Source organism: Sus scrofa, chromosome 6 (assembly GCF_000003025.6).
Source record: "Sus scrofa isolate TJ Tabasco breed Duroc chromosome 6, Sscrofa11.1, whole genome shotgun sequence".
Classification (NCBI taxonomy): domain Eukaryota; kingdom Metazoa; phylum Chordata; class Mammalia; order Artiodactyla; family Suidae; genus Sus; species Sus scrofa.
This window is the reverse complement of record NC_010448.4, coordinates 50,102,859-50,130,451: the sequence shown is the minus strand read 5'-3', so window position 1 is coordinate 50,130,451 and position 27,593 is coordinate 50,102,859. Positions and strand designations below refer to the sequence as shown.

The 27,593-nt window shown below is 45.6% G+C and overlaps 1 protein-coding gene across 7 annotated transcripts in view; it reads left to right on the top strand.

Annotated features, from left to right (window-relative positions):
* The window catches only part of LOC102158679 (carcinoembryonic antigen-related cell adhesion molecule 5-like), a 193,596-nt gene that overhangs the window by 96,135 nt on the left and 69,868 nt on the right, over positions 1-27,593 (top strand). For 5 of the 7 annotated variants that reach the window (XR_002344670.1, XR_002344669.1, XM_021094464.1 and 2 more), the window contains 7 exons: positions 207-485; positions 4,684-4,962; positions 9,159-9,437; positions 13,631-13,909; positions 18,109-18,387; positions 22,600-22,878; positions 25,655-25,933. Coding sequence is in view for 4 of the 7 variants with exons in the window: in XM_021094464.1 (XP_020950123.1) it covers positions 207-485; positions 4,684-4,962; positions 9,159-9,437; positions 13,631-13,909; positions 18,109-18,387; positions 22,600-22,878; positions 25,655-25,933 (1,953 nt within the window). In the remaining 3 variants the exon portion in view is untranslated. The remainder of the gene's footprint in view (positions 1-206; positions 486-4,683; positions 4,963-9,158; positions 9,438-13,630; positions 13,910-18,108; positions 18,388-22,599; positions 22,879-25,654; positions 25,934-27,593) is intronic. The other 2 variants (XR_002344671.1, XM_021094467.1) reach the window with 1 other exon arrangement.

Here is a 27,593-nt window from a genome sequence, read left to right as displayed (position 1 = left end):
GAGGTCCGAGAGGAGGTGCTGCCCTCTCCTTACACTTCCTCCATGAGGAGAGACCCAAGACCTTGTTCACAGGGTCAGGGCCATCCTCTGAGTCGCCTTTACAGAGGTCACTGGGCCCCAGGAATGGCTGAGGTCTCTGAGGAAGGAGCGTGGCCCCCGGCCCCAGACACACTCGCCGCCAAGTCACCTCCTCTGTTTCTCCGCAGACCCAGTGGCAAAGCCCATCGTCGAAGCCAACAGCACCACCGTCACAGAACACGAGGACACCGTGGTCCTGAAATGCCTCACAAATGACACCGGGGTCGCCATCTCCTGGTTCTTCAATGGCCAGAGTCTACTGCTCACAGAGAGGATGGAGCTGTCCCAGGACAACGGCACCCTCACCATAGAGCCCGTCAGGAGGGAGGATGCTGGGCATTATCAGTGCGAGGCCTCCCACCTGGGCAATTCCAGCAAAAGTGACCCCCTCAGGCTGGATGTGAAATGTAAGTGACCCCTGGCCTCACGCCACATACCCTGGATGATTCGACCAATGATGTGCAAAACGGATAGAGGCCACAGCAGGCAGAGTTATCAGTCAAGAGACCACTAGGTAAACAGAATGGCAAAACGGTTAAGAGCTCAGTCTCTACCTCACATACACTTGGTTTCTAATCCTGGGTCTGGCAATTACTCTGCGAGCTTGCGCAAGAGTCTTCCTTTTCTCACAGTGGTAATCTCCACCATTTTTAGGTGGGTAAAATATACGTAAGATTCACCATGTTAACTGTGTTTTAAGACTACAGCTCAGTGGCATTAAGTACACTCATGTTGTCGTGCAGTCATCACCTCTGTCCATCCAGAACGTTCATGTTAACCGTACCAAACTCTGTACCCTTTACCTATACTCCCCTCTCCCCAGTCTGAACCCCTGGCAATCATCCTTCCGCTTTCCGTCTCTTTGAATCTGACGATTCTAGGTCCTTCTTTCAAGTGGAATCATACAATACCTTTCCTTTGGTGTCTGGCTTGTTTCACCAAGCATAATGTCTTCAAGGTTCCATCTCTCGTATAGGCTATAGCAGAATGGCATTTCTTTTGCTACATCTGTGGCATGGGAAAGCTCCTGGGCCAGGGTTGGAACCCACGCCACAACAGTGACCCAAGCCACAGCAGTGACAATGCCAGATCCCTAATCACTAGTCCATCAGGGAACTCCACAATGTCATTTCTTCTTAGGCCTGAATTACATATGTTCCCGTGTGTGTGTGTGTGTGTGTGTGTGTGTGTGTGTGTCCCCATATGTATGGATATACACATATATATATCACATTTTGTTTATCACTCATTAGTTGAACTTTTGTTTGTTGCCACATTTTGGATAATATGCATAATGTTCCTATGCACATGGGTGGACAGATACCCGTTCAAATTCTAGCTTTCTGAGTTCCCCTTGTGGCTCAGCAGTAAAGAACCAGACTAGCATCCTATAAGGATGCTGGTTCAATCCCTGGCCTCGCTCAGTGGGTTAAGGATCTGGCTTTGCCGTGAGCTGTGGTGTCGGTCGCAGAAGCGGCTTGGATTCCGCATTGCTGTGGCTGTGGTGTAAGCTGGCAGCTATAGCTCAGATTTGACCCCTAGCCTAGGAGCTTCCATAGGCCACGGCTGTGGCCCTAAAAAGACCAAAAAAAAAAAAAAAATCCCTGCTTTCAATTATCTTGAGTAGAAATAATCGCTAATACTTCAGAAGTGGAATTGCTGGATCAAATAGTAAGTCTTTGTTCCGTCCTTTGACACACTGCCATACCATTTTCCACAGTGGTTGTACCCTTTTACATTCCCACCGGCAATGCACAAAAGTTCCAGTTTTTCCACATCCTTGCCAACATTTGCTGTTCTCTCTTTTTATTATGATAGCCCTCCTAATGAGTGTAAGGTGGGTATCTCCTTGTGGTTTCAATTTCATTTCCCTAGTGATCAGATATACCAATGAACAAGAAGCACATGCATCTTAGTATGTGCTTATTGGCCATTTGCGTATATTCTTTGGAGATGTCTATTCGGTCGTTTTTCTGGGTTTTTTTTTTTTTTTTTTTTCCTTTTACGGTGTACCTGCATCATACGGCAGTTCTCGGGCCGGAGGCTGAATTGGAGCTGCCGTGGCGGCCTACACCACAACCAAGTCAACACTGGATCCAAGCTGCATCTGCAACCTACACCACAGCTTACAGCAATGTGGGATCCTTAACCCACTGAGCCAGGCCAGGGATCGAACCCACCACATCTCACAGAGACAACACCAGAACCTTAACCTGCTGAGGCACAAGGGAACTCCCACTCTGCCTCTTTATTTTTCTTTTTAGGGCCACACCTGCGGTATATGGAAGTTCCCTGTTAGGGGTCGAATCGGAGCTACAGCTGCTGGCCTACACCACGGCCACAGCAACACTGGATCCCGACCCCCTGAGCGAGGCCAGGGATTGAACCCGCATCCTCAGGGACACTGGTCAGACTCGTATCCACCGCGCCACAATAGGAACTCCCACTTGGCCTATTTTTAGTTGAGGGGTTTTTGTTGCTATTGTTTCTGTTGGGTTGTAATAGTTCTTTATACATCCTGGGAATTAATTCCTTAACAGATTTATGTTGTGCAAATATTTTCTCCTATTCTGTGAGTGGTCTTTCCTCTCTGTTGATAGTGTGCTTCGGTACACAAGAGTTTTCAATTTTGATGAAGTACAGATTATCTTATTTTTTTAATTTGTCAAGGGTGTTTTTGGTTTCCTACCCAAGAAATCACTGCCAAGCCCAACATCGTGACGCTTTCACCCTATGTTTCTTCTGTTTTGTAGTTTCAGCTCTCACATTTAGGTCTTTGATCCATTGTGAGTTAATTTCTTGTGCATAATATTAGGTAAGGGCTCAACTTCATTCTTTGCTGGCTATCCAGTCTCCTCGGTATCAGTTGTTGAAAAGACCATCCTTACCCCACTGAATGGTACTGGCACCTTTGCGAACTATCTGAGCATGTATCCAGAATTTATTTCTAGACTTTCTATTACATTGGTCTATATGACTGTCTTTATGCTATCATCACACTGCCTTTGTTTTAAGGTTATGTAGCAAACATTCAAAAGAGGAAGAGCGAGTCCTTCAAGTAGCTCTTTTTTAAATTTTATTTTCGGGCCATTTCCACAGCATGCAGATCTCCTGAGCCAGGGATCAAACCGGCACCACAGCAGAAACCTGAGCTACAGCAATGGCAATGCCATATCCTCAACCCACTGAGCCACCAGGGAACTCCTTGTTCTTCTTTTTTGCCAGATTCTTTCAGTTCTCCGGGTCTCTTAAAATTCCATATGAATTTGAGGATGGATGTTTCTATTTCAGAAAAAAAAAAAAAATCATCGGGGTCTTGGTAGGCATTGCATTGAACCTGCGGATCTCTTTGGGTGGTACTGTCATCCTAACAACTCATATCTTCCCATCCCCAAACACGGGATGTCCTTCCATTTTGTGTGTGTGTCCTCTTTAATATCCTAGCAACATTCGGTAGACTTTCATGGACAGGTCTGCTGCCTCATCGGATGAGTTTATTCCTAAGTATCTTATTCTTCTCAAAGCTGTTGCAAAGGAACCGCTTTCCCAATTTCCCTTTTGGATAGTTCCTGGTTAGTGCATAAAACACACAACTGATTATCATACGTTGATTTTGTATCCTGCAGCTTTGCCAAATTCATTCATTAGTTCCAACAGGTTATTTTGGTGCGGTCTTTGGGGTTTTCTACCCGTGAGGTCATGCCATCTGCCAACAGAAGTAATAGTACTTCTTCCATTCCAATGGAAATGCATTCTGTTTCTTTTTCTTGCCTGTCTGGCTTGGACTTCTGCACTGTGTTGAATAGCACAGCGAAAGTGTCATCCTTGTCCTCTTCCTGATCACAGAGGTAAAGCTTTCGGTGTTTCGCCATTGCCTGTAATGTTAGCAGTGGGCTTTTCATATACTAAGGGCTTTGTTTAGTTGCAGGGGTTTCCATCAATTTCTAAGAATGCCAGTATTCTGATAAACCAGTAACCATGACCCTAGTGATCTCCTTGGCTGTGATATTCAACACAAAGTCCAGGAAGAAAATCTCCCTGTAGAGTGAGAAAGACTTGGAAATGAAATCTCTTCCATTTCTAAGGTCAGGAAGACAGGGACGAGCCAGTCTCATTCCCTAATAAGGTATTTAACAAAAAGGAAAATGCCTTCCCTACTTTATGCAAAGTTCCCTGAGCCCCAGAGATGCACGGGGCTGGCAAGCATTCTTTCCCCAACATACCGAGAAGTTCACATATTCAAATCCCTAAAAGGAATAGGACCTGAACTTCCAGGGCCAAAGAGAGTTCCACAAAGGGCCAGTGAAACCACCTGGTGAGGAGGATGCTGGACACAGGGGCTGACAAGACACCACAGAGATGTCGAGGGGACTGGTCAGGGCTCATCCCGGGGGACCTGGAGGTCCGAGAGGAGGTGCTGCCCTCTCCTTACACTTCCTCCATGAGGAGAGACCCAAGACCTTGTTCACAGGGTCAGGGCCATCCTCTGAGTCGCCTTTACAGAGGTCACTGGGCCCCAGGAATGGCTGAGGTCTCTGAGGAAGGAGCGTGGCCCCCGGCCCCAGACACACTCGCCGCCAAGTCACCTCCTCTGTTTCTCCGCAGACCCAGTGGCAAAGCCCATCGTCGAAGCCAACAGCACCACCGTCACAGAACACGAGGACACCGTGGTCCTGAAATGCCTCACAAATGACACCGGGGTCGCCATCTCCTGGTTCTTCAATGGCCAGAGTCTACTGCTCACAGAGAGGATGGAGCTGTCCCAGGACAATGGCACCCTCACCATAGAGCCCGTCAGGAGGGAGGATGCTGGGCATTATCAGTGCGAGGCCTCCCACCTGGGCAATTCCAGCAAAAGTGACCCCCTCAGGCTGGATGTGAAATGTAAGTGACCCCTGGCCTCACGCCACATACCCTGGATGATTCGACCAATGATGTGCAAAACGGATAGAGGCCACAGCAGGCAGAGTTATCAGTCAAGAGACCACTAGGTAAACAGAATGGCAAAACGGTTAAGAGCTCAGTCTCTACCTCACATACACTTGGTTTCTAATCCTGGGTCTGGCAATTACTCTGCGAGCTTGCGCAAGAGTCTTCCTTTTCTCACAGTGGTAATCTCCACCATTTTTAGGTGGGTAAAATATACGTAAGATTCACCATGTTAACTGTGTTTTAAGACTACAGCTCAGTGGCATTAAGTACACTCATGTTGTCGTGCAGTCATCACCTCTGTCCATCCAGAACGTTCATGTTAACCGTACCAAACTCTGTACCCTTTACCTATACTCCCCTCTCCCCAGTCTGAACCCCTGGCAATCATCCTTCCGCTTTCCGTCCTTTGAATCTGACGATTCTAGGTCCTTCTTTCAAGTGGAATCATACAATACCTTTCCTTTGGTGTCTGGCTTGTTTCACCAAGCATAATGTCTTCAAGGTTCCATCTCTCGTATAGGCTATAGCAGAATGGCATTTCTTTTGCTACATCTGTGGCATGGGAAAGCTCCTGGGCCAGGGTTGGAACCCACGCCACAACAGTGACCCAAGCCACAGCAGTGACAATGCCAGATCCCTAATCACTAGTCCATCAGGGAACTCCACAATGTCATTTCTTCTTAGGCCTGAATTACATATGTTCCCGTGTGTGTGTGTGTGTGTGTGTGTGTGTGTGTCCCCATATGTATGGATATACACACATATATATCACATTTTGTTTATCACTCGTTAGTTGAACTTTTGTTTGTTGCCACATTTTGGATAATATGCATAATGTTCCTATGCACATGGGTGGACAGATACCCGTTCAAATTCTAGCTTTCTGAGTTCCCCTTGTGGCTCAGCAGTAAAGAACCAGACTAGCATCCTATAAGGATGCTGGTTCAATCCCTGGCCTCGCTCAGTGGGTTAAGGATCTGGCTTTGCCGTGAGCTGTGGTGTCGGTCGCAGAAGCGGCTTGGATTCCGCATTGCTGTGGCTGTGGTGTAAGCTGGCAGCTATAGCTCAGATTTGACCCCTAGCCTAGGAGCTTCCATAGGCCACGGCTGTGGCCCTAAAAAGACCAAAAAAAAAAAAAATCCCTGCTTTCAATTATCTTGAGTAGAAATAATCGCTAATACTTCAGAAGTGGAATTGCTGGATCAAATAGTAAGTCTTTGTTCCGTCCTTTGACACACTGCCATACCATTTTCCACAGTGGTTGTACCCTTTTACATTCCCACCGGCAATGCACAAAAGTTCCAGTTTTTCCACATCCTTGCCAACATTTGCTGTTCTCTCTTTTTATTATGATAGCCCTCCTAATGAGTGTAAGGTGGGTATCTCCTTGTGGTTTCAATTTCATTTCCCTAGTGATCAGATATACCAATGAACAAGAAGCACATGCATCTTAGTATGTGCTTATTGGCCATTTGCGTATATTCTTTGGAGATGTCTATTCGGTCGTTTTTCTGGGTTTTTTTTTTTTTTTTTTTTTTCCTTTTACGGTGTACCTGCATCATACGGCAGTTCTCGGGCCGGAGGCTGAATTGGAGCTGCCGTGGCGGCCTACACCACAACCAAGTCAACACTGGATCCAAGCTGCATCTGCAACCTACACCACAGCTTACAGCAATGTGGGATCCTTAACCCACTGAGCCAGGCCAGGGATCGAACCCACCACATCTCACAGAGACAACACCAGAACCTTAACCTGCTGAGGCACAAGGGAACTCCCACTCTGCCTCTTTATTTTTCTTTTTAGGGCCACACCTGCGGTATATGGAAGTTCCCTGTTAGGGGTCGAATCGGAGCTACAGCTGCTGGCCTACACCACGGCCACAGCAACACTGGATCCCGACCCCCTGAGCGAGGCCAGGGATTGAACCCGCATCCTCAGGGACACTGGTCAGACTCGTATCCACCGCGCCACAATAGGAACTCCCACTTGGCCTATTTTTAGATTGAGGGGTTTTTGTTGCTATTGTTTCTGTTGGGTTGTAATAGTTCTTTATACATCCTGGGAATTAATTCCTTAACAGATTTATGTTGTGCAAATATTTTCTCCTATTCTGTGAGTGGTCTTTCCTCTCTGTTGATAGTGTGCTTCGGTACACAAGAGTTTTCAATTTTGATGAAGTACAGATTATCTTATTTTTTTAATTTGTCAAGGGTGCTTTTGGTTTCCTACCCAAGAAATCACTGCCAAGCCCAACATCGTGACGCTTTCACCCTATGTTTCTTCTGTTTTGTAGTTTCAGCTCTCACATTTAGGTCTTTGATCCATTGTGAGTTAATTTCTTGTGCATAATATTAGGTAAGGGCTCAACTTCATTCTTTGCTGGCTATCCAGTCTCCTCGGTATCAGTTGTTGAAAAGACCATCCTTACCCCACTGAATGGTACTGGCACCTTTGCGAACTATCTGAGCATGTATCCAGAATTTATTTCTAGACTTTCTATTACATTGGTCTATATGACTGTCTTTATGCTATCATCACACTGCCTTTGTTTTAAGGTTATGTAGCAAACATTCAAAAGAGGAAGAGCGAGTCCTTCAAGTAGCTCTTTTTTAAATTTTATTTTCGGGCCATTTCCACAGCATGCAGATCTCCTGAGCCAGGGATCAAACCGGCACCACAGCAGAAACCTGAGCTACAGCAATGGCAATGCCATATCCTCAACCCACTGAGCCACCAGGGAACTCCTTGTTCTTCTTTTTTGCCAGATTCTTTCAGTTCTCCGGGTCTCTTAAAATTCCATATGAATTTGAGGATGGATGTTTCTATTTCAGAAAAAAAAAAAAAATCATCGGGGTCTTGGTAGGCATTGCATTGAACCTGCGGATCTCTTTGGGTGGTACTGTCATCCTAACAACTCATATCTTCCCATCCCCAAACACGGGATGTCCTTCCATTTTGTGTGTGTGTCCTCTTTAATATCCTAGCAACATTCGGTAGACTTTCATGGACAGGTCTGCTGCCTCATCGGATGAGTTTATTCCTAAGTATCTTATTCTTCTCAAAGCTGTTGCAAAGGAACCGCTTTCCCAATTTCCCTTTTGGATAGTTCCTGGTTAGTGCATAAAACACACAACTGATTATCATACGTTGATTTTGTATCCTGCAGCTTTGCCAAATTCATTCATTAGTTCCAACAGGTTATTTTGGTGCGGTCTTTGGGGTTTTCTACCCGTGAGGTCATGCCATCTGCCAACAGAAGTAATAGTACTTCTTCCATTCCAATGGAAATGCATTCTGTTTCTTTTTCTTGCCTGTCTGGCTTGGACTTCTGCACTGTGTTGAATAGCACAGCGAAAGTGTCATCCTTGTCCTCTTCCTGATCACAGAGGTAAAGCTTTCGGTGTTTCGCCATTGCCTGTAATGTTAGCAGTGGGCTTTTCATATACTAAGGGCTTTGTTTAGTTGCAGGGGTTTCCATCAATTTCTAAGAATGCCAGTATTCTGATAAACCAGTAACCATGACCCTAGTGATCTCCTTGGCTGTGATATTCAACACAAAGTCCAGGAAGAAAATCTCCCTGTAGAGTGAGAAAGACTTGGAAATGAAATCTCTTCCATTTCTAAGGTCAGGAAGACAGGGACGAGCCAGTCTCATTCCCTAATAAGGTATTTAACAAAAAGGAAAATGCCTTCCCTACTTTATGCAAAGTTCCCTGAGCCCCAGAGATGCACGGGGCTGGCAAGCATTCTTTCCCCAACATACCGAGAAGTTCACATATTCAAATCCCTAAAAGGAATAGGACCTGAACTTCCAGGGCCAAAGAGAGTTCCACAAAGGGCCAGTGGAAAACCACCTGGTGAGGAGGATGCTGGACACAGGGGCTGACAAGACACCACAGAGATGTCGAGGGGACTGGTCAGGGCTCATCCCGGGGGACCTGGAGGTCCGAGAGGAGGTGCTGCCCTCTCCTTACACTTCCTCCATGAGGAGAGACCCAAGACCTTGTTCACAGGGTCAGGGCCATCCTCTGAGTCGCCTTTACAGAGGTCACTGGGCCCCAGGAATGGCTGAGGTCTCTGAGGAAGGAGCGTGGCCCCCGGCCCCAGACACACTCGCCGCCAAGTCACCTCCTCTGTTTCTCCGCAGACCCAGTGGCAAAGCCCATCGTCGAAGCCAACAGCACCACCGTCACAGAACACGAGGACACCGTGGTCCTGAAATGCCTCACAAATGACACCGGGGTCGCCATCTCCTGGTTCTTCAATGGCCAGAGTCTACTGCTCACAGAGAGGATGGAGCTGTCCCAGGACAACGGCACCCTCACCATAGAGCCCGTCAGGAGGGAGGATGCTGGGCATTATCAGTGCGAGGCCTCCCACCTGGGCAATTCCAGCAAAAGTGACCCCCTCAGGCTGGATGTGAAATGTAAGTGACCCCTGGCCTCACGCCACATACCCTGGATGATTCGACCAATGATGTGCAAAACGGATAGAGGCCACAGCAGGCAGAGTTATCAGTCAAGAGACCACTAGGTAAACAGAATGGCAAAACGGTTAAGAGCTCAGTCTCTACCTCACATACACTTGGTTTCTAATCCTGGGTCTGGCAATTACTCTGCGAGCTTGCGCAAGAGTCTTCCTTTTCTCACAGTGGTAATCTCCACCATTTTTAGGTGGGTAAAATATACGTAAGATTCACCATGTTAACTGTGTTTTAAGACTACAGCTCAGTGGCATTAAGTACACTCATGTTGTCGTGCAGTCATCACCTCTGTCCATCCAGAACGTTCATGTTAACCGTACCAAACTCTGTACCCTTTACCTATACTCCCCTCTCCCCAGTCTGAACCCCTGGCAATCATCCTTCCGCTTTCCGTCCTTTGAATCTGACGATTCTAGGTCCTTCTTTCAAGTGGAATCATACAATACCTTTCCTTTGGTGTCTGGCTTGTTTCACCAAGCATAATGTCTTCAAGGTTCCATCTCTCGTATAGGCTATAGCAGAATGGCATTTCTTTTGCTACATCTGTGGCATGGGAAAGCTCCTGGGCCAGGGTTGGAACCCACGCCACAACAGTGACCCAAGCCACAGCAGTGACAATGCCAGATCCCTAATCACTAGTCCATCAGGGAACTCCACAATGTCATTTCTTCTTAGGCCTGAATTACATATGTTCCCGTGTGTGTGTGTGTGTGTGTGTGTGTGTGTGTGTGTCCCCATATGTATGGATATACACATATATATATCACATTTTGTTTATCACTCATTAGTTGAACTTTTGTTTGTTGCCACATTTTGGATAATATGCATAATGTTCCTATGCACATGGGTGGACAGATACCCGTTCAAATTCTAGCTTTCTGAGTTCCCCTTGTGGCTCAGCAGTAAAGAACCAGACTAGCATCCTATAAGGATGCTGGTTCAATCCCTGGCCTCGCTCAGTGGGTTAAGGATCTGGCTTTGCCGTGAGCTGTGGTGTCGGTCGCAGAAGCGGCTTGGATTCCGCATTGCTGTGGCTGTGGTGTAAGCTGGCAGCTATAGCTCAGATTTGACCCCTAGCCTAGGAGCTTCCATAGGCCACGGCTGTGGCCCTAAAAAGACCAAAAAAAAAAAAAATCCCTGCTTTCAATTATCTTGAGTAGAAATAATCGCTAATACTTCAGAAGTGGAATTGCTGGATCAAATAGTAAGTCTTTGTTCCGTCCTTTGACACACTGCCATACCATTTTCCACAGTGGTTGTACCCTTTTACATTCCCACCGGCAATGCACAAAAGTTCCAGTTTTTCCACATCCTTGCCAACATTTGCTGTTCTCTCTTTTTATTATGATAGCCCTCCTAATGAGTGTAAGGTGGGTATCTCCTTGTGGTTTCAATTTCATTTCCCTAGTGATCAGATATACCAATGAACAAGAAGCACATGCATCTTAGTATGTGCTTATTGGCCATTTGCGTATATTCTTTGGAGATGTCTATTCGGTCGTTTTTCTGGGGTTTTTTTTTTTTTTTTTTTCCTTTTACGGTGTACCTGCATCATACGGCAGTTCTCGGGCCGGAGGCTGAATTGGAGCTGCCGTGGCGGCCTACACCACAACCAAGTCAACACTGGATCCAAGCTGCATCTGCAACCTACACCACAGCTTACAGCAATGTGGGATCCTTAACCCACTGAGCCAGGCCAGGGATCGAACCCACCACATCTCACAGAGACAACACCAGAACCTTAACCTGCTGAGGCACAAGGGAACTCCCACTCTGCCTCTTTATTTTTCTTTTTAGGGCCACACCTGCGGTATATGGAAGTTCCCTGTTAGGGGTCGAATCGGAGCTACAGCTGCTGGCCTACACCACGGCCACAGCAACACTGGATCCCGACCCCCTGAGCGAGGCCAGGGATTGAACCCGCATCCTCAGGGACACTGGTCAGACTCGTATCCACCGCGCCACAATAGGAACTCCCACTTGGCCTATTTTTAGGTTGAGGGGTTTTTGTTGCTATTGTTTCTGTTGGGTTGTAATAGTTCTTTATACATCCTGGGAATTAATTCCTTAACAGATTTATGTTGTGCAAATATTTTCTCCTATTCTGTGAGTGGTCTTTCCTCTCTGTTGATAGTGTGCTTCGGTACACAAGAGTTTTCAATTTTGATGAAGTACAGATTATCTTATTTTTTTAATTTGTCAAGGGTGTTTTTGGTTTCCTACCCAAGAAATCACTGCCAAGCCCAACATCGTGACGCTTTCACCCTATGTTTCTTCTGTTTTGTAGTTTCAGCTCTCACATTTAGGTCTTTGATCCATTGTGAGTTAATTTCTTGTGCATAATATTAGGTAAGGGCTCAACTTCATTCTTTGCTGGCTATCCAGTCTCCTCGGTATCAGTTGTTGAAAAGACCATCCTTACCCCACTGAATGGTACTGGCACCTTTGCGAACTATCTGAGCATGTATCCAGAATTTATTTCTAGACTTTCTATTACATTGGTCTATATGACTGTCTTTATGCTATCATCACACTGCCTTTGTTTTAAGGTTATGTAGCAAACATTCAAAGAGGAAGAGCGAGTCCTTCAAGTAGCTCTTTTTTAAATTTTATTTTCGGGCCATTTCCACAGCATGCAGATCTCCTGAGCCAGGGATCAAACCGGCACCACAGCAGAAACCTGAGCTACAGCAATGGCAATGCCATATCCTCAACCCACTGAGCCACCAGGGAACTCCTTGTTCTTCTTTTTGCCAGATTCTTTCAGTTCTCCGGGTCTCTTAAAATTCCATATGAATTTGAGGATGGATGTTTCTATTTCAGAAAAAAAAAAAAATCATCGGGGTCTTGGTAGGCATTGCATTGAACCTGCGGATCTCTTTGGGTGGTACTGTCATCCTAACAACTCATATCTTCCCATCCCCAAACACGGGATGTCCTTCCATTTTGTGTGTGTGTCCTCTTTAATATCCTAGCAACATTCGGTAGACTTTCATGGACAGGTCTGCTGCCTCATCGGATGAGTTTATTCCTAAGTATCTTATTCTTCTCAAAGCTGTTGCAAAGGAACCGCTTTCCCAATTTCCCTTTTGGATAGTTCCTGGTTAGTGCATAAAACACACAACTGATTATCATACGTTGATTTTGTATCCTGCAGCTTTGCCAAATTCATTCATTAGTTCCAACAGGTTATTTTGGTGCGGTCTTTGGGGTTTTCTACCCGTGAGGTCATGCCATCTGCCAACAGAAGTAATAGTACTTCTTCCATTCCAATGGAAATGCATTCTGTTTCTTTTTCTTGCCTGTCTGGCTTGGACTTCTGCACTGTGTTGAATAGCACAGCGAAAGTGTCATCCTTGTCCTCTTCCTGATCACAGAGGTAAAGCTTTCGGTGTTTCGCCATTGCCTGTGATGTTAGCAGTGGGCTTTTCATATACTAAGGGCTTTGTTTAGTTGCAGGGGTTTCCATCAATTTCTAAGAATGCCAGTATTCTGATAAACCAGTAACCATGACCCTAGTGATCTCCTTGGCTGTGATATTCAACACAAAGTCCAGGAAGAAAATCTCCCTGTAGAGTGAGAAAGACTTGGAAATGAAATCTCTTCCATTTCTAAGGTCAGGAAGACAGGGACGAGCCAGTCTCATTCCCTAATAAGGTATTTAACAAAAAGGAAAATGCCTTCCCTACTTTATGCAAAGTTCCCTGAGCCCCAGAGATGCACGGGGCTGGCAAGCATTCTTTCCCCAACATACCGAGAAGTTCACATATTCAAATCCCTAAAAGGAATAGGACCTGAACTTCCAGGGCCAAAGAGAGTTCCACAAAGGGCCAGTGAAACCACCTGGTGAGGAGGATGCTGGACACAGGGGCTGACAAGACACCACAGAGATGTCGAGGGGACTGGTCAGGGCTCATCCCGGGGGACCTGGAGGTCCGAGAGGAGGTGCTGCCCTCTCCTTACACTTCCTCCATGAGGAGAGACCCAAGACCTTGTTCACAGGGTCAGGGCCATCCTCTGAGTCGCCTTTACAGAGGTCACTGGGCCCCAGGAATGGCTGAGGTCTCTGAGGAAGGAGCGTGGCCCCCGGCCCCAGACACACTCGCCGCCAAGTCACCTCCTCTGTTTCTCCGCAGACCCAGTGGCAAAGCCCATCGTCGAAGCCAACAGCACCACCGTCACAGAACACGAGGACACCGTGGTCCTGAAATGCCTCACAAATGACACCGGGGTCGCCATCTCCTGGTTCTTCAATGGCCAGAGTCTACTGCTCACAGAGAGGATGGAGCTGTCCCAGGACAACGGCACCCTCACCATAGAGCCCGTCAGGAGGGAGGATGCTGGGCATTATCAGTGCGAGGCCTCCCACCTGGGCAATTCCAGCAAAAGTGACCCCCTCAGGCTGGATGTGAAATGTAAGTGACCCCTGGCCTCACGCCACATACCCTGGATGATTCGACCAATGATGTGCAAAACGGATAGAGGCCACAGCAGGCAGAGTTATCAGTCAAGAGACCACTAGGTAAACAGAATGGCAAAACGGTTAAGAGCTCAGTCTCTACCTCACATACACTTGGTTTCTAATCCTGGGTCTGGCAATTACTCTGCGAGCTTGCGCAAGAGTCTTCCTTTTCTCACAGTGGTAATCTCCACCATTTTTAGGTGGGTAAAATATACGTAAGATTCACCATGTTAACTGTGTTTTAAGACTACAGCTCAGTGGCATTAAGTACACTCATGTTGTCGTGCAGTCATCACCTCTGTCCATCCAGAACGTTCATGTTAACCGTACCAAACTCTGTACCCTTTACCTATACTCCCCTCTCCCCAGTCTGAACCCCTGGCAATCATCCTTCCGCTTTCCGTCCCTTTGAATCTGACGATTCTAGGTCCTTCTTTCAAGTGGAATCATACAATACCTTTCCTTTGGTGTCTGGCTTGTTTCACCAAGCATAATGTCTTCAAGGTTCCATCTCTCGTATAGGCTATAGCAGAATGGCATTTCTTTTGCTACATCTGTGGCATGGGAAAGCTCCTGGGCCAGGGTTGGAACCCACGCCACAACAGTGACCCAAGCCACAGCAGTGACAATGCCAGATCCCTAATCACTAGTCCATCAGGGAACTCCACAATGTCATTTCTTCTTAGGCCTGAATTACATATGTTCCCGTGTGTGTGTGTGTGTGTGTGTGTGTGTGTGTGTGTGTCCCCATATGTATGGATATACACATATATATATCACATTTTGTTTATCACTCATTAGTTGAACTTTTGTTTGTTGCCACATTTTGGATAATATGCATAATGTTCCTATGCACATGGGTGGACAGATACCCGTTCAAATTCTAGCTTTCTGAGTTCCCCTTGTGGCTCAGCAGTAAAGAACCAGACTAGCATCCTATAAGGATGCTGGTTCAATCCCTGGCCTCGCTCAGTGGGTTAAGGATCTGGCTTTGCCGTGAGCTGTGGTGTCGGTCGCAGAAGCGGCTTGGATTCCGCATTGCTGTGGCTGTGGTGTAAGCTGGCAGCTATAGCTCAGATTTGACCCCTAGCCTAGGAGCTTCCATAGGCCACGGCTGTGGCCCTAAAAAGACCAAAAAAAAAAAAAATCCCTGCTTTCAATTATCTTGAGTAGAAATAATCGCTAATACTTCAGAAGTGGAATTGCTGGATCAAATAGTAAGTCTTTGTTCCGTCCTTTGACACACTGCCATACCATTTTCCACAGTGGTTGTACCCTTTTACATTCCCACCGGCAATGCACAAAAGTTCCAGTTTTTCCACATCCTTGCCAACATTTGCTGTTCTCTCTTTTTATTATGATAGCCCTCCTAATGAGTGTAAGGTGGGTATCTCCTTGTGGTTTCAATTTCATTTCCCTAGTGATCAGATATACCAATGAACAAGAAGCACATGCATCTTAGTATGTGCTTATTGGCCATTTGCGTATATTCTTTGGAGATGTCTATTCGGTCGTTTTTCTGGGTTTTGTTTTGTTTTTTTTTTTCCTTTTACGGTGTACCTGCATCATACGGCAGTTCTCGGGCCGGAGGCTGAATTGGAGCTGCCGTGGCGGCCTACACCACAACCAAGTCAACACTGGATCCAAGCTGCATCTGCAACCTACACCACAGCTTACAGCAATGTGGGATCCTTAACCCACTGAGCCAGGCCAGGGATCGAACCCACCACATCTCACAGAGACAACACCAGAACCTTAACCTGCTGAGGCACAAGGGAACTCCCACTCTGCCTCTTTATTTTTCTTTTTAGGGCCACACCTGCGGTATATGGAAGTTCCCTGTTAGGGGTCGAATCGGAGCTACAGCTGCTGGCCTACACCACGGCCACAGCAACACTGGATCCCGACCCCCTGAGCGAGGCCAGGGATTGAACCCGCATCCTCAGGGACACTGGTCAGACTCGTATCCACCGCGCCACAATAGGAACTCCCACTTGGCCTATTTTTAGGTTGAGGGGTTTTTGTTGCTATTGTTTCTGTTGGGTTGTAATAGTTCTTTATACATCCTGGGAATTAATTCCTTAACAGATTTATGTTGTGCAAATATTTTCTCCTATTCTGTGAGTGGTCTTTCCTCTCTGTTGATAGTGTGCTTCGGTACACAAGAGTTTTCAATTTTGATGAAGTACAGATTATCTTATTTTTTTAATTTGTCAAGGGTGTTTTTGGTTTCCTACCCAAGAAATCACTGCCAAGCCCAACATCGTGACGCTTTCACCCTATGTTTCTTCTGTTTTGTAGTTTCAGCTCTCACATTTAGGTCTTTGATCCATTGTGAGTTAATTTCTTGTGCATAATATTAGGTAAGGGCTCAACTTCATTCTTTGCTGGCTATCCAGTCTCCTCGGTATCAGTTGTTGAAAAGACCATCCTTACCCCACTGAATGGTACTGGCACCTTTGCGAACTATCTGAGCATGTATCCAGAATTTATTTCTAGACTTTCTATTACATTGGTCTATATGACTGTCTTTATGCTATCATCACACTGCCTTTGTTTTAAGGTTATGTAGCAAACATTCAAAAGAGGAAGAGCGAGTCCTTCAAGTAGCTCTTTTTTAAATTTTATTTTCGGGCCATTTCCACAGCATGCAGATCTCCTGAGCCAGGGATCAAACCGGCACCACAGCAGAAACCTGAGCTACAGCAATGGCAATGCCATATCCTCAACCCACTGAGCCACCAGGGAACTCCTTGTTCTTCTTTTTTGCCAGATTCTTTCAGTTCTCCGGGTCTCTTAAAATTCCATATGAATTTGAGGATGGATGTTTCTATTTCAGAAAAAAAAAAAAATCATCGGGGTCTTGGTAGGCATTGCATTGAACCTGCGGATCTCTTTGGGTGGTACTGTCATCCTAACAACTCATATCTTCCCATCCCCAAACACGGGATGTCCTTCCATTTTGTGTGTGTGTCCTCTTTAATATCCTAGCAACATTCGGTAGACTTTCATGGACAGGTCTGCTGCCTCATCGGATGAGTTTATTCCTAAGTATCTTATTCTTCTCAAAGCTGTTGCAAAGGAACCGCTTTCCCAATTTCCCTTTTGGATAGTTCCTGGTTAGTGCATAAAACACACAACTGATTATCATACGTTGATTTTGTATCCTGCAGCTTTGCCAAATTCATTCATTAGTTCCAACAGGTTATTTTGGTGCGGTCTTTGGGGTTTTCTACCCGTGAGGTCATGCCATCTGCCAACAGAAGTAATAGTACTTCTTCCATTCCAATGGAAATGCATTCTGTTTCTTTTTCTTGCCTGTCTGGCTTGGACTTCTGCACTGTGTTGAATAGCACAGCGAAAGTGTCATCCTTGTCCTCTTCCTGATCACAGAGGTAAAGCTTTCGGTGTTTCGCCATTGCCTGTGATGTTAGCAGTGGGCTTTTCATATACTAAGGGCTTTGTTTAGTTGCAGGGGTTTCCATCAATTTCTAAGAATGCCAGTATTCTGATAAACCAGTAACCATGACCCTAGTGATCTCCTTGGCTGTGATATTCAACACAAAGTCCAGGAAGAAAATCTCCCTGTAGAGTGAGAAAGACTTGGAAATGAAATCTCTTCCATTTCTAAGGTCAGGAAGACAGGGACGAGCCAGTCTCATTCCCTAATAAGGTATTTAACAAAAAGGAAAATGCCTTCCCTACTTTATGCAAAGTTCCCTGAGCCCCAGAGATGCACGGGGCTGGCAAGCATTCTTTCCCCAACATACCGAGAAGTTCACATATTCAAATCCCTAAAAGGAATAGGACCTGAACTTCCAGGGCCAAAGAGAGTTCCACAAAGGGCCAGTGAAACCACCTGGTGAGGAGGATGCTGGACACAGGGGCTGACAAGACACCACAGAGATGTCGAGGGGACTGGTCAGGGCTCATCCCGGGGGACCTGGAGGTCCGAGAGGAGGTGCTGCCCTCTCCTTACACTTCCTCCATGAGGAGAGACCCAAGACCTTGTTCACAGGGTCAGGGCCATCCTCTGAGTCGCCTTTACAGAGGTCACTGGGCCCCAGGAATGGCTGAGGTCTCTGAGGAAGGAGCGTGGCCCCCGGCCCCAGACACACTCGCCGCCAAGTCACCTCCTCTGTTTCTCCGCAGACCCAGTGGCAAAGCCCATCGTCGAAGCCAACAGCACCACCGTCACAGAACACGAGGACACCGTGGTCCTGAAATGCCTCACAAATGACACCGGGGTCGCCATCTCCTGGTTCTTCAATGGCCAGAGTCTACTGCTCACAGAGAGGATGGAGCTGTCCCAGGACAACGGCACCCTCACCATAGAGCCCGTCAGGAGGGAGGATGCTGGGCATTATCAGTGCGAGGCCTCCCACCTGGGCAATTCCAGCAAAAGTGACCCCCTCAGGCTGGATGTGAAATGTAAGTGACCCCTGGCCTCACGCCACATACCCTGGATGATTCGACCAATGATGTGCAAAACGGATAGAGGCCACAGCAGGCAGAGTTATCAGTCAAGAGACCACTAGGTAAACAGAATGGCAAAACGGTTAAGAGCTCAGTCTCTACCTCACATACACTTGGTTTCTAATCCTGGGTCTGGCAATTACTCTGCGAGCTTGCGCAAGAGTCTTCCTTTTCTCACAGTGGTAATCTCCACCATTTTTAGGTGGGTAAAATATACGTAAGATTCACCATGTTAACTGTGTTTTAAGACTACAGCTCAGTGGCATTAAGTACACTCATGTTGTCGTGCAGTCATCACCTCTGTCCATCCAGAACGTTCATGTTAACCGTACCAAACTCTGTACCCTTTACCTATACTCCCCTCTCCCCAGTCTGAACCCCTGGCAATCATCCTTCCGCTTTCCGTCCCTTTGAATCTGACGATTCTAGGTCCTTCTTTCAAGTGGAATCATACAATACCTTTCCTTTGGTGTCTGGCTTGTTTCACCAAGCATAATGTCTTCAAGGTTCCATCTCTCGTATAGGCTATAGCAGAATGGCATTTCTTTTGCTACATCTGTGGCATGGGAAAGCTCCTGGGCCAGGGTTGGAACCCACGCCACAACAGTGACCCAAGCCACAGCAGTGACAATGCCAGATCCCTAATCACTAGTCCATCAGGGAACTCCACAATGTCATTTCTTCTTAGGCCTGAATTACATATGTTCCCGTGTGTGTGTGTGTGTGTGTGTGTGTGTGTGTGTCCCCATATGTATGGATATACACATATATATATCACATTTTGTTTATCACTCATTAGTTGAACTTTTGTTTGTTGCCACATTTTGGATAATATGCATAATGTTCCTATGCACATGGGTGGACAGATACCCGTTCAAATTCTAGCTTTCTGAGTTCCCCTTGTGGCTCAGCAGTAAAGAACCAGACTAGCATCCTATAAGGATGCTGGTTCAATCCCTGGCCTCGCTCAGTGGGTTAAGGATCTGGCTTTGCCGTGAGCTGTGGTGTCGGTCGCAGAAGCGGCTTGGATTCCGCATTGCTGTGGCTGTGGTGTAAGCTGGCAGCTATAGCTCAGATTTGACCCCTAGCCTAGGAGCTTCCATAGGCCACGGCTGTGGCCCTAAAAAGACCAAAAAAAAAAAAAATCCCTGCTTTCAATTATCTTGAGTAGAAATAATCGCTAATACTTCAGAAGTGGAATTGCTGGATCAAATAGTAAGTCTTTGTTCCGTCCTTTGACACACTGCCATACCATTTTCCACAGCGGTTGTACCCTTTTACATTCCCACCGGCAATGCACAAAAGTTCCAGTTTTTCCACATCCTTGCCAACATTTGCTGTTCTCTCTTTTTATTATGATAGCCCTCCTAATGAGTGTAAGGTGGGTATCTCCTTGTGGTTTCAATTTCATTTCCCTAGTGATCAGATATACCAATGAACAAGAAGCACATGCATCTTAGTATGTGCTTATTGGCCATTTGCGTATATTCTTTGGAGATGTCTATTCGGTCGTTTTTCTGGGTTTTGTTTTTTTTTTTTTTTCCTTTTACGGTGTACCTGCATCATACGGCAGTTCTCGGGCCGGAGGCTGAATTGGAGCTGCCGTGGCGGCCTACACCACAACCAAGTCAACACTGGATCCAAGCTGCATCTGCAACCTACACCACAGCTTACAGCAATGTGGGATCCTTAACCCACTGAGCCAGGCCAGGGATCGAACCCACCACATCTCACAGAGACAACACCAGAACCTTAACCTGCTGAGGCACAAGGGAACTCCCACTCTGCCTCTTTATTTTTCTTTTTAGGGCCACACCTGCGGTATATGGAAGTTCCCTGTTAGGGGTCGAATCGGAGCTACAGCTGCTGGCCTACACCACGGCCACAGCAACACTGGATCCCGACCCCCTGAGCGAGGCCAGGGATTGAACCCGCATCCTCAGGGACACTGGTCAGACTCGTATCCACCGCGCCACAATAGGAACTCCCACTTGGCCTATTTTTAGGTTGAGGGGTTTTTGTTGCTATTGTTTCTGTTGGGTTGTAATAGTTCTTTATACATCCTGGGAATTAATTCCTTAACAGATTTATGTTGTGCAAATATTTTCTCCTATTCTGTGAGTGGTCTTTCCTCTCTGTTGATAGTGTGCTTCGGTACACAAGAGTTTTCAATTTTGATGAAGTACAGATTATCTTATTTTTTTAATTTGTCAAGGGTGTTTTTGGTTTCCTACCCAAGAAATCACTGCCAAGCCCAACATCGTGACGCTTTCACCCTATGTTTCTTCTGTTTTGTAGTTTCAGCTCTCACATTTAGGTCTTTGATCCATTGTGAGTTAATTTCTTGTGCATAATATTAGGTAAGGGCTCAACTTCATTCTTTGCTGGCTATCCAGTCTCCTCGGTATCAGTTGTTGAAAAGACCATCCTTACCCCACTGAATGGTACTGGCACCTTTGCGAACTATCTGAGCATGTATCCAGAATTTATTTCTAGACTTTCTATTACATTGGTCTATATGACTGTCTTTATGCTATCATCACACTGCCTTTGTTTTAAGGTTATGTAGCAAACATTCAAAAGAGGAAGAGCGAGTCCTTCAAGTAGCTCTTTTTTAAATTTTATTTTCGGGCCATTTCCACAGCATGCAGATCTCCTGAGCCAGGGATCAAACCGGCACCACAGCAGAAACCTGAGCTACAGCAATGGCAATGCCATATCCTCAACCCACTGAGCCACCAGGGAACTCCTTGTTCTTCTTTTTTGCCAGATTCTTTCAGTTCTCCGGGTCTCTTAAAATTCCATATGAATTTGAGGATGGATGTTTCTATTTCAGAAAAAAAAAAAAATCATCGGGGTCTTGGTAGGCATTGCATTGAACCTGCGGATCTCTTTGGGTGGTACTGTCATCCTAACAACTCATATCTTCCCATCCCCAAACACGGGATGTCCTTCCATTTTGTGTGTGTGTCCTCTTTAATATCCTAGCAACATTCGGTAGACTTTCATGGACAGGTCTGCTGCCTCATCGGATGAGTTTATTCCTAAGTATCTTATTCTTCTCAAAGCTGTTGCAAAGGAACCGCTTTCCCAATTTCCCTTTTGGATAGTTCCTGGTTAGTGCATAAAACACACAACTGATTATCATACGTTGATTTTGTATCCTGCAGCTTTGCCAAATTCATTCATTAGTTCCAACAGGTTATTTTGGTGCGGTCTTTGGGGTTTTCTACCCGTGAGGTCATGCCATCTGCCAACAGAAGTAATAGTACTTCTTCCATTCCAATGGAAATGCATTCTGTTTCTTTTTCTTGCCTGTCTGGCTTGGACTTCTGCACTGTGTTGAATAGCACAGCGAAAGTGTCATCCTTGTCCTCTTCCTGATCACAGAGGTAAAGCTTTCGGTGTTTCGCCATTGCCTGTAATGTTAGCAGTGGGCTTTTCATATACTAAGGGCTTTGTTTAGTTGCAGGGGTTTCCATCAATTTCTAAGAATGCCAGTATTCTGATAAACCAGTAACCATGACCCTAGTGATCTCCTTGGCTGTGATATTCAACACAAAGTCCAGGAAGAAAATCTCCCTGTAGAGTGAGAAAGACTTGGAAATGAAATCTCTTCCATTTCTAAGGTCAGGAAGACAGGGACGAGCCAGTCTCATTCCCTAATAAGGTATTTAACAAAAAGGAAAATGCCTTCCCTACTTTATGCAAAGTTCCCTGAGCCCCAGAGATGCACGGGGCTGGCAAGCATTCTTTCCCCAACATACCGAGAAGTTCACATATTCAAATCCCTAAAAGGAATAGGACCTGAACTTCCAGGGCCAAAGAGAGTTCCACAAAGGGCCAGTGAAACCACGTGGGAAAAGAATTCCACCTGGTGAGGAGGATGCTGGACACAGGGGCTGACAAGACACCACAGAGATGTCGAGGGGACTGGTCAGGGCTCATCCCGGGGGACCTGGAGGTCCGAGAGGAGGTGCTGCCCTCTCCTTACACTTCCTCCATGAGGAGAGACCCAAGACCTTGTTCACAGGGTCAGGGCCATCCTCTGAGTCGCCTTTACAGAGGTCACTGGGCCCCAGGAATGGCTGAGGTCTCTGAGGAAGGAGCGTGGCCCCCGGCCCCAGACACACTCGCCGCCAAGTCACCTCCTCTGTTTCTCCGCAGACCCAGTGGCAAAGCCCATCGTCGAAGCCAACAGCACCACCGTCACAGAACACGAGGACACCGTGGTCCTGAAATGCCTCACAAATGACACCGGGGTCGCCATCTCCTGGTTCTTCAATGGCCAGAGTCTACTGCTCACAGAGAGGATGGAGCTGTCCCAGGACAACGGCACCCTCACCATAGAGCCCGTCAGGAGGGAGGATGCTGGGCATTATCAGTGCGAGGCCTCCCACCTGGGCAATTCCAGCAAAAGTGACCCCCTCAGGCTGGATGTGAAATGTAAGTGACCCCTGGCCTCACGCCACATACCCTGGATGATTCGACCAATGATGTGCAAAACGGATAGAGGCCACAGCAGGCAGAGTTATCAGTCAAGAGACCACTAGGTAAACAGAATGGCAAAACGGTTAAGAGCTCAGTCTCTACCTCACATACACTTGGTTTCTAATCCTGGGTCTGGCAATTACTCTGCGAGCTTGCGCAAGAGTCTTCCTTTTCTCACAGTGGTAATCTCCACCATTTTTAGGTGGGTAAAATATACGTAAGATTCACCATGTTAACTGTGTTTTAAGACTACAGCTCAGTGGCATTAAGTACACTCATGTTGTCGTGCAGTCATCACCTCTGTCCATCCAGAACGTTCATGTTAACCGTACCAAACTCTGTACCCTTTACCTATACTCCCCTCTCCCCAGTCTGAACCCCTGGCAATCATCCTTCCGCTTTCCGTCTCTTTGAATCTGACGATTCTAGGTCCTTCTTTCAAGTGGAATCATACAATACCTTTCCTTTGGTGTCTGGCTTGTTTCACCAAGCATAATGTCTTCAAGGTTCCATCTCTCGTATAGGCTATAGCAGAATGGCATTTCTTTTGCTACATCTGTGGCATGGGAAAGCTCCTGGGCCAGGGTTGGAACCCACGCCACAACAGTGACCCAAGCCACAGCAGTGACAATGCCAGATCCCTAATCACTAGTCCATCAGGGAACTCCACAATGTCATTTCTTCTTAGGCCTGAATTACATATGTTCCCGTGTGTGTGTGTGTGTGTGTGTGTGTGTGTGTCCCCATATGTATGGATATACACACATATATATCACATTTTGTTTATCACTCGTTAGTTGAACTTTTGTTTGTTGCCACATTTTGGATAATATGCATAATGTTCCTATGCACATGGGTGGACAGATACCCGTTCAAATTCTAGCTTTCTGAGTTCCCCTTGTGGCTCAGCAGTAAAGAACCAGACTAGCATCCTATAAGGATGCTGGTTCAATCCCTGGCCTCGCTCAGTGGGTTAAGGATCTGGCTTTGCCGTGAGCTGTGGTGTCGGTCGCAGAAGCGGCTTGGATTCCGCATTGCTGTGGCTGTGGTGTAAGCTGGCAGCTATAGCTCAGATTTGACCCCTAGCCTAGGAGCTTCCATAGGCCACGGCTGTGGCCCTAAAAAGACCAAAAAAAAAAAAAAATCCCTGCTTTCAATTATCTTGAGTAGAAATAATCGCTAATACTTCAGAAGTGGAATTGCTGGATCAAATAGTAAGTCTTTGTTCCGTCCTTTGACACACTGCCATACCATTTTCCACAGTGGTTGTACCCTTTTACATTCCCACCGGCAATGCACAAAAGTTCCAGTTTTTCCACATCCTTGCCAACATTTGCTGTTCTCTCTCTTTATTATGATAGCCCTCCTAATGAGTGTAAGGTGGGTATCTCCTTGTGGTTTCAATTTCATTTCCCTAGTGATCAGATATACCAATGAACAAGAAGCACATGCATTTTGGCATGTGTGATGAGAAAACGTGAGGAAGAGAGGGAGAGTCGCTGACATCAGATATTCTCCAATAAATAGAAAAGGGAAAAAGACAATGGAATTTTGACAGGGATTGCATTGAACGTATGGATCGCTTTCGGTGGTATTTTCATCTTAACCACTTATGTCTTCCCATCCACAAACATGGGATGTCTTTCCATTTTTTGCGACCTCTTTAATATCCCTGCAACATTTAGACTTTCGTGGACAAGTCTATGGCCTCATCAGATATGTTTATTCCTAAGTAGCTTATGTTATTTGATTTTTCTGTTGTTGTTGTTCTTTTTGCCATTTCTTGGGCCGCTCCCGTGGCACATTGAGGTCCCCAGGCTAGGGGTTGAATCGGAGGTGTAGCCGCCAGCCTATACCATAGCCTCAGCAACGCAGGATCAGAGCCGCATCCACAACCTACACCACAGCTCATGGCAACACTGGATTCTTAACCCACTGAGCAAGGTCAGGGATCGTACCTGCAACCTTATGGTTCCTAGTCAGATTCGTTAACCACTGAGCCACGACGAGAACTCCATTTGATGTTTTTGTAAAGAGAATTTTTTCTTAATTTCTTTTTTTGTATAGTTCATGGTTAGTGTATAAAACACAACTGATTGTTATATGTTGTTTTTGTATCCTGCATCTTTGCTGAATCATTCATTAGTTCTAACAGGTTATTTTGGTGCAATCTTTAGGGTTTTCTACATGTAAGGTAATGCCATCTGCCAACAGAAGTAATAGTACTTCTTCCATTCCAATTTATTTATTTATTTATTTATTTATTATTGCTTTTTAGGGCCACATCCACGGCATATGGAAGTTCCCAGGCTAGGGGTCAAATCCAAGCTACAGCTGCTCGCCTACACCACAGCCACAGCAACGCAGGATCCGAGCTGCATCTACAACCTACACCACAGTTCACAGCAAAGCCAGATCCTTAACCCACTTAGCGAGGCCAGGATTGAACCCTCAACCTCAAGGTTACTAATCAGATCGTTTCTGCTGTGCCACAATGGGAACTCCCTTCCATTCCAATTTAAATTCATTCTATTTCTTTTTCTTACCTGTCTGGCTTGAACTTTTGTACTCTGTTAAAGAGTGGTAGTGAAAGGGACATCCTTGTCTTCTTCTTGATCATAGAGGTAGAGATTTCAGTGTTTCACCATTGCCTGTGATGCTAGCTGTGGGCTTTTCATATAATAAGGCCTTTATTTAGTTGAACTTAGTCACCTCCTCTGTTTCTCCACAGACCCAGTGGCAAAGCCCATCATCGAAGCCAACAACACCACCGTCACAGAACACGAGGACACCGTGGTCCTGAAATGCCTCACAAATGACACCGGGGTCGCCATCTCCTGGTTCTTCAATGGCCAGAGTCTACTGCTCACAGAGAGGATGGAGCTGTCCCAGGACAACGGCACCCTCACCATAGAGCCCGTCAGGAGGGAGGATGCTGGGCATTATCAGTGCGAGGCCTCCCACCTGGGCAATTCCAGCAAAAGTGACCCCCTCAGGCTGGATGTGAAATGTAAGTGACCCCTGGCCTCATGCCTCATACCCTGGATGATTCTACCAGTGATGTGCTAAACAGAGTATCACTTAAGAGACCATTACAGTAAGCAGAATGATAAAATGTAAGAACTCAGTCTCTAAGTCAAATATACTTAGTTTCTAATCCTGGATCTGGCATTTAATCTGTGACCTTGCACATTATTTTTTCTATGTTACACTTTTTTTACATGGAAAAAAATTTGAGATTTAGCATTTCAGAGTTCCCATCATGGCTCAGTGGAAACGAATCTGACCACCATCCATGAGGAGGCAGTTTTGATCCCTGGCCTTGCTCAGTGGGTTAAGGATCCAGGTGTTGCCGTGAGTTGTGGTGTAGGTCGGAGACGTGGCTCGGATCCCCTGTTGCTACGGCTGTGGTGTAGGCCGGCAGCTATAGCTCCAATTCGACCCCTATCCTGGGAACCTGCATATGCTGGGTGTGTGGCCCTAAAAAAAACAAACAAAAAGATTTATCCTTTAAATAACGTTTAAGTTTATATCTCAGTGGCATTAGTACAGTCATATTGTTGTGCAATCATTACCTATATATATATATACACTCACTCTCCTTAGTATTGTCATCTAAACAATATTAAGTCTTTCAGTCCATAAACACAGGACATATTTCCATTTATTTATGTCTTCTTTAATTTCTTTCACAATGTCTTTTTTAAAAATTATTTTTTAGTTTTTCTGTGTACAAATCTGTCAACTACCTTGTAAAGTTAGTTCCTAAATATTTATTCCTATCGATCCTGTTGTAAATGGAATTTTTAAAATTTCCTTTTAATATTGTTTGTTCATTTTTCATGTATAGAAATACTGCTGTTTTTATATGTTGGCTTAGTATCCTGCAGCTTTGCCAAGTTTGTTTATTGGTCCTGATAGGGTTTTTTTGTCGGATTTTTATGGTTTTCTATATAAGGATCACCTGGATTTCATTTGGAAATAGTTAATTTTACTTCCTAATTTACAGTTTCAATGTCATTTATTTCTTTTTTCTTTTCTTTTTTTTTTTTTTTTTTTGCCTAATTGGTCTGCCTATTACTTTTATTTTTTATATCTGCATTTTTTCATTTTTTTATTTTTTATTTTAAGTGAAAATTGCACCTTTTTTTTTTACTTGCTTTTTAGGGCTACACCCAAGGCATATGGAGGTTCCCAGGCTAGGGATCAAATCAGTGCTGCAGCTGCCAGCCTATGCCACAGCTCATGGCAATTCCAGATCCTTAACCCACTGAGTGAGGCCAGGGATCAAACCCGCAACCTCATGGTTCCTAGTCGGATTTGTTTCCACTGTGCCGTGACAGGAACTCCTGCCTATTACTTTTAATATTATTTTGTATAGAAGTATAAAAAGCAGGCATCCTTATCTTGGTCTTGATCTTAGTGGAAAAACTTTACTTCTCAAATTTAGAATGATGTTAGACTCAGGTTTCAAAATATGGCCTCCGTTTGTTTAGGTGGTTTCATTCTATTCCTAGAGGGTTTTACAATGAACATATTTTGAATTTTGCCCAATGCTTAAACTGATTTAATCTCTTTCATAGTTATAGTTCTATTTATATTTTTCATGTCTATATGATTCTGCCTTGGTATCTTTTGTGTTTCTAAGAATTTGTCCATTTCACCAGTTA